The sequence below is a fragment of the Borostomias antarcticus genome (genome assembly GCF_949987555.1).
Source record: "Borostomias antarcticus genome assembly, chromosome: 35".
In the NCBI taxonomy this organism is placed as follows: domain Eukaryota; kingdom Metazoa; phylum Chordata; class Actinopteri; order Stomiiformes; family Stomiidae; genus Borostomias; species Borostomias antarcticus.
Window position 1 is genome coordinate 335,164 of NC_140268.1, and position 13,012 is coordinate 348,175.

The window sequence follows — 13,012 nt, forward strand, 5'->3', positions numbered from 1 at the left end:
GCCTTATGCTCAGAGATAGACCACGGCCTGCTCTCAGTAGCTAGCTATCTGTGATTAACTGGAACTGAGAGTCTGTAGATACCGCTTACATTGAGTTGAGCTTAGCTTGCCGCGCGCATGTTGTTGATAACATCTACAAGATAAGTGGCGAATGCATTAGTTTTTACCCGATGGCTCTCTTGTGAATCGTGAAGAGGATAGATGTCTCTGTGTCTGTGGCATTGCCTGATATCTGTCCATCTTGGAGGAAATGCTGCTCACGGTGAAATCTGGATGGAAGAAGTATCATGTATCTGTATCCGTCATGGCTGCCAGGTTGTCTTACAATTTAATCAAATATCAGAAAACCTTCCTCTATATCCGGTGAAAATCAACTACAGATTGTTAAAAAATCAACTAGAAAGACTGTTTATAAAATCAACTAGGAAGACTGTTTAAGGATACAAATTTGTTAAGTGAGTGAGTGAGTGAGTGAGTGAGTGAGTGAGTGAGTGAGTGAGTGAGTGAGTGAGTGAGTGAGTGAGTGTGTGAGTGAGTGAGTGAGTGAGTGGGTGGGTGGGTGGGTGGGTGGGTGAGTGAGTGAGTGAGTGAGTGAGTGAGTGAGTGAGTGAGTGAGTGGGTGGGTGGGTGGGTGAGTGAGTGAGTGAGTGAGTGTGTGAGTGAGTGAGTGAGTGAGTGAGTGTGTGAGTGTGTGAGTGAGTGAGTGTGTGTGTGTTGTTTTAGTGTGTGTGTTGTTTTAGTCTGTGTTTATTTCAGTGTGTGTATTTGTGTGCTTGTTAAGTGTTAGTGTGTATTTCTTTATCTGTGTGTGTGTGTGCTTATTACACATTTGTGTGCATGAGTATGTGCGTGTGTGTGTGTGTGTGTGTGTGTGTGTGTGTGTGTGTGTGTGTGTGTGTGTGTGTGTGCGTCTAACCCGTGTGGGCTCCGAGCCGCAGCGCGGAGGGGGCGGGGCCGCCCACGGGCTGGAGAGGAGAGGAGCGCTCCGGTCACGCGGCGCCGAGCCGAGCGGCCGAACGTAGAGCCTAGCGGGCTAACGAGGGGGGGGGGGGGGGGGGGCGTTCAGCTCTCTCTCGCCCACGCTGACAAGCCTTCATCCCTGCCTTCATCCCTGCCTGCTCGGGATGATGTAACGCTGCCGCTGTCTCAAGGCGTAAACACGAAACTTTGGGGTTTTACCGAACAGGCAGCTGCACACGTTTGATGCTCTCTCTGTCTCTCTGTCTCTCTGTCTCTCTGTCTCTCTCTCTCTCTCTCTCTCTCTCTCTCTGGGCATCAGGTGCCTCAGTGGGAATCCAGCTCAAGAGTAAAGAAATATCAACTTAGTTCGTTTGTACAGTGTGCGTGTGTGTATGTATAGTACAGTAAGTGTGTGTGTGTGTGTATCTTCACGTATGTCTTTATTCTGTGTGTGTGTGTGTGTGTGTATGTGCATGTGTGTGTGTCTTCACATATGTCTTTATTCTGTGTGTGTGTGTGTGTGTGTGTGTGTGTGTATGTGCATGTGTGTGTGTCTTCACATATGTCCTTATTCTGTGTGTGCGTGTGTGTGTGTGTGTGTATGTGCGTGTGTGTGTGTCTTCACATATGTCTTTATTCTGTGTGTGCGTGTGTGTGTGTGCGTGTGTGTGTGTGTATAACCAACATGTCGACCTCTGACCCCAGGGCTGGATGAACGAGATCCAGAGCTACGACCCGGAGACGTACCACGCCACGCTGACCCACTCCGTCTACGTGAGGCTGGAGGGCGTCGCCCTGCGCCTGTCACGCCCCCAACGCAACATCGCCCGCCGCGCCGCGCACCACGAGCCCAAACCCGACGTCACCTACGTCAGCCAGAAGATCTACGACCTGACCGACAGCAAGGTACACGAGCGTGTGTGTGTGTGTGTGTGTGTGTGTGTGTGTGTGTGTGTGTGAGAGTCCTGAGTAGGTAACGGTAGGTGAGTGCTCCGTTGGCAATAGGTCATGTTTAGTCATAAATGTCACAAAATGACACAGAAAGGTCATACTTTGCATACTAGGTTACCACCAAATAAGACTTACTTTGAACATTGTTTTCTTCCACGAGCATTTATCCTTAACACAATTCTAGATATCCCCATTGGCTTTAAGAAAACACCAAATAGCCAGACTTGGCGTCCACAGATCCAGCTGGTTCCCCAGAGCCTGGCGAGGAAGCGCGTGTGGAACAAGAAGTACCCCATCTGCATCCAGCTGGCCAAGCAGGAGGACTTCATGGCCAAGACCCAGGAAGAGAGGGCCGATCCTGGGGAGGAGAGAGGGGCCGTGGGGGCGGAGCGGCCGGAGGGGCCCGGGGCCGGAGGAGGAGGAGGAGGGGACGAGGCCAGGAAGGGGCCGGCACCGCCGGCGGGGGGCGGGGAGCTGACGCTCTTCCTGTTCGGGCGGACGGGGAGGGAGAAGGAGGAGTGGTTCCGGAGGATTCTGGTGGCGTCCAGGGGGAGGTCCGAGGGGAGGGGCGGAGGCTTGCCGGGGATGAAGAGCGGTGAGGAATGTGGATGAACACACACACACATGTTTACACATGCACACATGCACACACACACACACACGTTTACACATGCACATGCACACACACACACACACACACGTCTACACACACACACACACACACACGTTTACACATGCACACACACACACGTTTACACATGCACACACACACACACACAGACACACACACACACGTTTACACATGCACACACACACACACACACACATGTTTACACATGCACACACACACACACGTTTACACATGCACACACACACACGTTTACACATGCACACACACACACACGTTTACACACACACACACACGTTTACACACACACACACACGTTTACACATGCACACACACACACACGTTTACACACACACACACACACACGTTTACACATGCACACACACACACGTTTACACATGCACACACACACACACACACACAGACACACACACACACACACGTTTACACATGCACACACACACACACACACACGTTTACACATGCACACACACACACGTTTACACACACACACACACACACATGTTTACGCATGCACACACACACATGTTTACACATGCACACACACACACACACACACACGTTTAAGCATGCGCACACACGCACACACACACACACGTTTACACATGCACACACACACACACGTTTAAGCATGCGCACACACACACACACACACGTTTATGCATTCACACAGAGACACATCCTTCTCTCTCTTTCACTCCCTCGCTCTGTCTTTCTCTCTGACTTTCACACACACACACACACACACACACACAGACACACACACACACACACACACACACACACAGTTGGCTTCTCGCATCATTCGCACTGCGAGTGTGTAAGAGGACAACCATCAGATTAGTGTATTTTTAAACTCCAGATTAAGACCCTAATCCGCTGAACAGAGCTCACAGGGTGAATGAGTGAAGGGATTATAAACACAGGGTGAATGTGTGAAGGGATTATTAACATATTGTCTGAACGCCTCAACGCGGCGTTGAGAGCATGATGATGCCGAGAGGTCAAAGGTCACGGTCAGGTCATGACGTAAATTGACCCACTTCTGATGAAATGACTTTTGAGTTTTGTCTCATCGATTAATCAGCCTTCCCTTCCTTTCCGTGCATCTCCGCCATCTCCTCCTATCACACACACACACACACACACACACACCTACACACACACACACACCTACACACACACACACACAGCCTTTCTCCCCTCCCACAGTCGCAGTGGCAGTGGTCAGTCTGGAGGAGGAGGAGGAGGAGGCGGAGCTACAGGAGGAGGTGGAGGAGGAGGCCTGGGCTCCCAGAGCAGGAGCAGCAGCAGGGGCAGCCTGGTGGAGGAGGCGCAGCAGCCCTGCGGGGGCGTGGCCAGCGGGGTCCGTCAGAAGATGCTGCTGGACTACGCCGTCTACATGGCCAAGTACGTGAGCGCCACGCCTCCTCCGCTCAGCCCCGGCGCCAGCCCCCCCGCCCACAGCCCCGCCCACAGCCCCGCCCACAGCCCGGACGCCGGCAGGAAGGTACCCCACCTCTGGGTAGTCCTGGAAACACGTTAGGGGGTGTGGTAGAGCGTTGGCGTTTGAAGGGAGACATTTCTCGCACTCTCACGTGAAAAATTCGCATTTAAGCCGTGAAATCTTCTTGGTTAGCGCTCCAGCTGTTCCCCTGGTCTTCCCCCCAGTTACCCAGAAGGCCGCGGGAGCGAGCGGAGCCGGAGGCCTGGGTCAACGCCCTCGTGGGGAGGATCTTCTGGGACTTCCTGGGGGAGAGGTACTGGGCCCACGTGGTCTCCAAGAAGATCCAGATGAAGCTGAGCAAGATCAGGGTGGGTCCTCTCTCTGACGCGCACACACACACACACACACACTCTGACGCGCACACACACACACACACACACACTCTGACGCGCACACACACACACACACACACACACACACACACACACACACTCTGACGCGCACACACACACACACACACACACACAAACACACTCTGACGCACACACACACACACACACACACACACTCTGACGCGCACACACACACACACACACACACTCTGACGCGCACACACACACACACACACTCTGACGCGCACAAACACACACACACACACACACACGCACACACACACACACACACACACACTCTGACGCGCACACACACACACACACACACACACACACACTCTGACGCGCACGCACACACACACACACACACACACACACACACACACACACACACACACACTACAAGAATCATTGACTCACATCCTTCAAGAGAGTCAACACACTTTGGGTTGCCAGGTTAGCATGATATATACGCCTCCTTTTCTATATATTTTAGATATATACCCCCTTTTCTCACTCTTTGTCCCAGCAGTAGGGTGTAACGTGGATCATGCGTGGTGTGTGTATGTGTGTGTGTGCGTGCGTGTGTGTGTGTGTGTGTGTGTGTGTGTATTCCAGCTCCCCTACTTTATGAATGAGCTGACCCTGACTGAGCTGGACATGGGCGTCGCCCTTCCCAAAATCCATGGGGCCTCCAAGCCCTCTGTAGACCATCAAGGTAGGACCCCACCCCCCACCACCTCTCTCTCTCTCTCTCTCTCTCTCTCTCTCTCTCTCTCTCTCTCTCTCTCAAATTCAAATGGCTTTATTCTCTCTTTTTACCTCTCACCCCTCCCTCTCTCTTCTGCCTCGATGAAGACATCCCCCCTTCCCTCTCCTCCTCCCCTCCTCTACCTCTCCTCCGGTCTGGGGTCGGACTCCCCCCGCCGAAAACCCCGCGCTCCGTTAGCCACAGCGGTTAAACTCCGCCCCTCCGTCAACAAATCGTGCAGCCCCCCCCCCGTCAACAAAACTAAACTGAAGGTGTTCCATCTCACCGCGTCGGCTCTGCTGACTGGGGCTACGTTTCCCGGCATGAAATATTCACCCAGTCCGGCCCCGCCCACCCAGCTCCCGTGGGAACCCCCCCCCCCCCCAGGCGCTGTCAGCTGACGGCTGCCCCCTAACCAGCCCTGTGGGGGCGTTCAGAGGGCCTCGGCAGATCATGTGCTCCGGCGGGCTACTCTAGAGACCAGGATGAAGATGACACAGGGAGCTTTGTAGGGCTTATCTTCAAGGGTGCCCAGAGAGAGAGAGAGAGAGACCCGGCCCATATTCAACGCTGCGTCTCTCCCTCTCTCTCCCTCGTGTTCCTCGGGAAAACCGTGCGAGAGAATGAACGACGGAACGCGTGGAGGGACAGGGAGAAGTTTCCTCGGTACGGAGAAGTTGTTTTTCCTCTCAGATCGTGACGTCTCGGATCGTTTTTCTTTTCGTAAATCGACCCGGTGTAGAGCTCGCCTTAGTTTGGCACGGCTCGGCTCATCTAGGCGGGAAAGACGCGCTCTCGGTACGCTCAGGAAATAAGCCAACAGGGTGGGGGCTCAATTAGGACCCCTAACCCCGTCTGCCAGGAATTTTAATCTCCCCCGGCCATATCAGGAAGTGGTCCAGTGAGCCCAGCCAATCAGAGGAGAAGCTGGCTGAGAGCTGACCTTTCCAGTGTTAATTGGGGGGATTTTGCTTCCTGGCTGCGCAGTGTGAGGTCTCACTTCTGTCATGCAGAAGTGAGACCTCACATCCCCTGTGGTTAGTCACAAAATCAACAGAGTCTCACCCAGACATTTATTCAAAGGTTACCTCAGGCAAACGCAGCTAGCAAAGCAGGAATCAAAGGTTTGGCTCGATGTCATGTGACACAGTATCATTGCACCAAAATGATGGGAATTGCTCAACTCGGTTTATGGTTGTGGTTCTTACAAGCTGCCACCAGGGGGTGATAGAGGGCAGGGTCTCTCATGCAAGAGATGGAATCATCTTGTATCAACTGCGAGGAGAACCATTTTTATTAACCCTTTTAACCCTGAAAGTACAGTGACAACATTTTGAATATTAATTGGATTTTCCCTATAATACTAGAAAGCGCAGTTTCTCAGCTTTCAGCAAGTGTTGGAGTGAGGAATTTTTTAGATTTGTTAGATTTTTTTTTTTATATTATTAAATATTTGTTAGATTTTTTTTTAAATGTTGCCGGTGACGTGGTCGTATCGAAAGGGTTAACCGTCAGTAACATGGGTCTTTTCTCTCTCTATCTCTCTCCTCTCTGCCCTCCCCCCATCTCTCCTCTCTCCCTCTCTCTCTCTCTCCTCTCTGCCCTCCCCCCGTCTCTCCAGGGCTGTGGTTTGATCTGGACCTTTCCTACGCCGGCTCCTTCCTCATGACCCTGGAGACCAAGATGAACCTGGCCCGTCTGGGGAAGGAGGGCGAGGGTCTGGGAGAGCCAAGCAAGGAGGGGTGAGGCCATCACTCAGCTTCTACCAGCGTCTATCTCTAACCAGGCTGTGTCTATCTCTAACTGGGCTGATACCAGCGTCTATCTCTAACCAGGCTGATACCAGCTTCTATCTCTAACCAGGCTGATACCAGCGTCTATCTCTAACCAGGCTGATATCAGTGTCTATCTCTAACCAGGCTGATATCAGTGTCTATCTCTAACCAGGCTGATACCAGCGTCTATCTCTAACTGGGCTGATACCAGCGTCTATCTCTAACCAGGCTGTGTCTATCTCTAACCAGGCTGATACCAGCGTCTATCTCTAACCAGGCTGATACCAGCGTCTATCTCTAACCGGGCTTCTACCAGCGTCTATCTCTAACCAGGCTGATATCAGTGTCTATCTCTAACCAGGCTGATATCAGTGTCTATCTCTAACCAGGCTGATACCAGCGTCTATCTCTAACTGGGCTGATACCAGCGTCTATCTCTAACCAGGCTGTGTCTATCTCTAACCAGGTTGACACCAGCGTCTATCTCTAACCAGGCTGATACCAGCGTCTATCTCTAACTGGGCTGATACCAGCGTCTATCTCTAACTGGGCTGCGTCTATCTCTAACTAGGCTGATACCAGCGTCTATCTCTAACTGGGCTGCGTCTATCTCTAACTAGGCTGATACCAGCGTCTATCTCTAACTGGGCTGCGTCTATCTCTAACTGGGCTGATACCAGCGTCTATCTCTAACTGGGCTGTGTCTATCTCTAACTGGGTTGATACCAGTGTCTATCTCTAACTGGGCTGATATCAGCGTCTATCTCTAACTATCTCTAACTGGGTTGATACCAGTGTCTATCTCTAACTATCTCTAACTGGGCTGATATCAGCGTCTATCTCTAACTATCTCTAACCAGGCTGATACCAGCGTCTATCTCTAACCAGGCTGATACCAGCGTCTATCTCTAACTGGGCTGATACCAGCGTCTATCTCTAACCAGGCTGATACCAGCGTCTATCTCTAACCAGGCTGATACCAGCGTCTATCTCTAACTGGGCTGATACCAGTGTCTATCTCTAACCAGGCTGATACCAGCGTCTATCTCTAACCAGGCTGATACCAGTGTCTATCTCTAACCAGGCTGATACCAGCGTCTATCTCTAACTGGGCTGATACCAGTGTCTATCTCTAACCAGGCTGATACCAGCGTCTATCTCTAACCAGGCTGATACCAGCGTCTATCTCTAACTGGGCTGATACCAGTGTCTATCTCTAACTGGGCTGTGTCTATCTCTAACTGGGCTGATACCAGCGTCTATCTCTAACCAGGCTGTGTCTATCTCTAACCAGGCTGATACCAGTGTCTATCTCTAACTATCTCTAACTGGGCTGATACCAGCGTCTATCACTAACTATCTCTAACCAGGCTGATATCAGTGTCTATCTCTAACTGGGCTGATACCAGCGTCTATCTCTAACCAGGCTGATACCAGCGTCTATCTCTAACTGGGCTGATACCAGCGTCTATCTCTAACTGGGCTGATACCAGCGTCTATCTCTAACTGGGCTGATACCAGCGTCTATCTCTAACTGGGCTGATACCAGCGTCTATCTCTAACTGGGCTGATACCAGCGTCTATCTCTAACCAGGCTGATACCAGCGTCTATCTCTAACCAGGCTGATATCAGCGTCTATCTCTAACTGGGCTTCTACCAGCGTCTATCTCTAACCAGGCTGATACCAGCGTCTATCTCTAACCAGGCTGATACCAGCGTCTATCTCTAACCGGGCTGATACCAGCGTCTATCTCTAACCGGGCTTCTACCAGCGTCTATCTCTAACCAGGCTGATACCAGCATCTATCTCTAACTGGGCTGATACCAGCGTCTATCTCTAACCAGGCTGATACCAGCGTCTATCTCTAACCAGGCTGATATCAGCGTCTATCTCTAACTGGGCTGATACCAGCGTCTATCTCTAACCGGGCTGATACCAGCGTCTATCTCTAACTGGGCTGATACCAGTGTCTATCTCTAACCAGGCTGATATCAGCGTCTATCTCTAAATGGGCTGATACCAGCGTCTATCTCTAACCAGGCTGATACCAGCGTCTATCTCTAACCAGGCTGATACCAGTGTCTATCTCTAACTGGGCTGATACCAGCGTCTATCTCTAACTGGGCTTCTACCAGCGTCTATCTCTAACCAGGCTGATACCAGCGTCTATCTCTAACCAGGCTGATACCAGCGTCTATCTCTAACTGGGCTGATACCAGTGTCTATCTCTAACTGGGCTGATACCAGCGTCTATCTCTAACTGGGCTGATACCAGTGTCTATCTCTAACTATCTCTAACTGGGCTGATATCAGTGTCTATCTCTAACTATCTCTAACTGGGCTGATATCAGTGTCTATCTCTAACTAGGCTGTCATTCAACCATTCACATGAACTGGGTTTCGCAAATTTGTCTTTTTTCTGTCATGCTTGTCTTTCTTCTTTTCCCCGTTATTTACTGTCCCTCCTCTTCATATCTTCTTCCTGTTTCCTCCTCTTCCTCCTCCCTCTCTCCTGGCGTCCGTCACCTCGGATGTGCCTTCCTTGTGACGGGTGAGTTTGGGAAAGCTTGCTAAAGATTCCTGCTTCTAAAATAATCTCTCTCTCTCTCTGCTTGATTTCTGTTCTATTGTGGAGTCGTGCTCACAGCCGAGTCCTCTGAGTGAGATCTGGGTGGATGTTTGGAGCGGGTGTTTTCCTAGCGTAGCTGCTATTACTTGGGTCTTTGAGCTGCTTAGCATGTGTTCTCTGAAGGCAAATCCTCTATGCCATGGGTTCCCAAACTCCATCAATGTGGGCCTTCCCTCTGAAAACAGTGACACACCCGCGCCCCCCCAAATGTGTCCATTTTACAAGGCAGCGTTAGCTAGCCCATAACATTACACAGCTAAGTTAGCTCGGTGGCACCTGTTGCTAGTTAACGTTATGACGTTTTCACACAATACATTCATACCTGCGGGGGGAGGCTCTCTCTGCACTATCCACACATTTAGGATACATCTCTCCCATTATTTATTTAGATCTTCTGACCTTAAAATCACCTTTCATTCATAAAAAACACATTTTAAAAATAAAAAAACATGTTTTTAATCATGTTTTTCTAACCATCCCTCCGCGCCTCCCCTGAATTTCTTTGGGGCCCCCCAGGGGAGGCCCGCCTCACAGTTTGGGAACGCCTGCTCTATGCTAACAGCGGAGATAGTGTTTTGGAAGCACGTGGGAGTGGATTGAGCTGTTTAAATGTCTCTATTCACGCATGGGGAGTCTTCTCGCTGAGGAAAATACATGCTTTGTGCCGATTCGGATTTCCAGAGGGCATTTTCAAGGCATGTGATTGTCTGGTGACCCCCCCTCATACTCCTACCATGGTGGTTGTTACCCTGTGTAACAATCGGTGTGTGTGTGTGTGTGTCCAGACTTAGACCACGAGCCTATTGTCTAGCCGACAGCGATGAGGAGTCCTCCAGTGCCGGCTCGTCCGATGAAGAGGATCCCCCAGAACTCCTTGCGGACAAACCCATTCTTCCAGGGGCGGAGGGGTGAGCAAACACCCCCGCTTCGACCCAACCCGACCTTAACCAATCGTCATTGAGCCTAAAAGCAAGCGAGGGCCCCTCCTGTTCCTCACACACGGGGACAGCACAGCACTGCTGTGTTGACGCAAGGGAGGCCCAGATGAATAAGTAGTGATCCTGACACGTCGTCCTCCTCCCTTCCTGCCACATTGGGCGCAGCTAAGCGTTTAAGTCTATATGGCGTTCGTATCACGTACGTAAACAAGATGATCTTATCTCGTCTCTCGCTCCTCCTCCTCTCCTCTCCTCAGCTACACGGGAGGCCACAGGCCCAGCAAGATCATGCGCTTCGTGGACAAGATCACCAAGTCCAAGTACTTCCAGAAGGCCACCGAGACGGAGTTCATCAAGAAGAAGATGGAGGAGGTGTCCAACACGCCGCTGCTGCTCACCGTGGAGGTGCAGGAGTGCCGCGGGACGCTGGCGGTCAACATCCCCCCGCCCCCCACGGACAGGATATGGTACGTTCCAGGAGGAAGTGTCGATATGGAATATTCAGTTAATATGCAGGTATGCTGGTTTAAAGAGAATGTGCGCCGCCCTCTGCTGGCTAGATATAGGTATGCATGCAGTGGAACTTCATGGTATTAATCATTTGCTATTGTACGTGATTAAAGAATGTCTTTATTTAAAAAAAGTCTCATTTACTCACAGATTTTGTACCGGGACTCTAGCAAACTGTGGTGAAATGTGTGTCACCGTGAAAACCTTCCCCCCCTGCCCTCCAGGTATGGCTTCAGGAGCCCCCCCCACCTGGAGCTGAAAGCCAGGCCCAAGCTGGGCGAGAGGGAGGTCACTCTGGCCCACGTCACCGACTGGATCGAGAAGAAGCTGGACCAGGAGTTCCAGGTGAGGCTTGCACTTCTAGGTTTAGACACATTTTCAATAAAAACACATGATAGGAAGCTTTATAGTCATGTTTTGTAGTATGTCTGACCTTGCATCCTATAGGCTCTGTGCACCAGCTCCACTACTTCCTGAAAGTCACTTGGCATCTTTATTTCCTGTCATATATGGCAGACCCAGCGCACACCTGATTAATCACTTAATCCAATCATATTGGACAGGAAATAAAGAAGCCAAGTGACTTTCAGGAAGTAGTGAAGCTGGTGCACAGAGCCTATTACTGTAAGTTGGTATGCGGTAGATTGGTGGGGGCGGGTGTAAGGACATTCTCACCCCCCTTCCCTTAAAACCAAAGAATTGGCCCCTTCCAAATGTTCGAGGATGGGCGTGAGGTTGTAAAACAGGAAGGTTGGGAAGTGATTCACGAACAGCCCTCCTCCCCAGAATTTGGACTTCAAAGCAGTGCGCCTCGGGCTCTCCTACAATCAGTCATGATGACTCCGTTTCTAGAGCTGGCCTGAGGCGCACCTGCCGACTAAAACACCAGTTTGCCTTTAGTTTTGCAGGCTGATGCTCTCCAACACCATTTACCCTGGTTTGAGTCATTTCTGAACTTCATTATTATCCACCCCCACCTCTCCTGAGGGAAAAAGAACCATTGTTACACTCACTGGGATAACCCAAACTACCAAGCCCAAAACAGCAATAGGCCGTGATTGGAGCCTTCCTCCATAATCCCAAAACTCAGCGTTGCAGGGGAAGATGGACGATAGTCCTTCGGGATTTGTCATTTTTACAGAGCCGTTGTAATCTGGCTGCTCTGGTTTTGTGATTTACTGTGTCCGTCCGCCTCACCAGCACGTTGGTCAGCTCACACTGCTTTTCTCTCAAACTGTGTAACTCAAAATGGCATTTGGTGATGAAGAGGCCTTCCAAAGAAACATTTTCTTTATCTATGAACTTTATCTCACTTGCTTGGCACCTCATTCCCTCTCTTGCCGTTTTGTTCGCCCCGCAGAAAATATTTGTGATGCCAAACATGGACGACGTGTGGCTACCCATCATGCACTCTGCCATGGACACTCGTTCCAACGCCAACTTGGTTACCGCCACAGCCGACGCCTTGAAGGACTCGGAGCTCTTGGAGCATGAGGTCCCGAACATGTGAAGACCCCACTGCTTACAGGATGCGCGGATCACCACGGCCACAAGGAAGACAAAGGCCCCGCCCTCTTGGCGGCTCATGCAAGGGGCGGGGCCTACTGTCTACTCTTCCTGAGAAGTCAAGTCCAACAGCTCTCACTAAGCTATGGACACGCCCACGGCCAAGGAAAGGACTATGGTGAGGTGTTTGGGAGTCGACATGATTCAAGTCATTGCTGGCGGCTAGTCTACATGGATATGTGAACGTTGTCTCTTGGATAAAGTCATCAATGCATTAATCAGTCTTTTGTCGCAAAACATCACCATCCAATGGTTTATCGTTGGAGGGTCAGAGGCATTGGTTATCAATGACTAACCGCTCCCCTTGTGAATAGGGTAGACACATCGTGATGCAGATGAGAATCATGAAGCCTTCATCACATGTGGTGTGTTTGCGCACTACAAGATAGATTGCCAGCCAGTGCCAACAGGGGTAAGAACCACAATACTTGTGATGTATAGC

General features: G+C 50.8%; 1 protein-coding gene across 1 annotated transcript in view; it reads left to right on the forward strand.

Annotated features, from left to right (window-relative positions):
- The window catches only part of LOC311327863 (testis-expressed protein 2-like), a gene marked incomplete at both ends in the record, with an annotated part of 28,955 nt that extends 16,441 nt beyond the window's left edge, over positions 1-12,514 (forward strand). The window contains 10 exons of the mRNA XM_084460968.1: positions 1,666-1,866; positions 2,149-2,506; positions 3,841-4,070; positions 4,232-4,375; positions 5,018-5,117; positions 6,772-6,892; positions 10,342-10,464; positions 10,752-10,961; positions 11,229-11,349; positions 12,365-12,514. Of these exons, the coding sequence (XP_084317094.1) occupies positions 1,666-1,866; positions 2,149-2,506; positions 3,841-4,070; positions 4,232-4,375; positions 5,018-5,117; positions 6,772-6,892; positions 10,342-10,464; positions 10,752-10,961; positions 11,229-11,349; positions 12,365-12,514 (1,758 nt within the window). The remainder of the gene's footprint in view (positions 1-1,665; positions 1,867-2,148; positions 2,507-3,840; positions 4,071-4,231; positions 4,376-5,017; positions 5,118-6,771; positions 6,893-10,341; positions 10,465-10,751; positions 10,962-11,228; positions 11,350-12,364) is intronic.
- Positions 12,515-13,012: the final 498 nt, after the last annotated feature.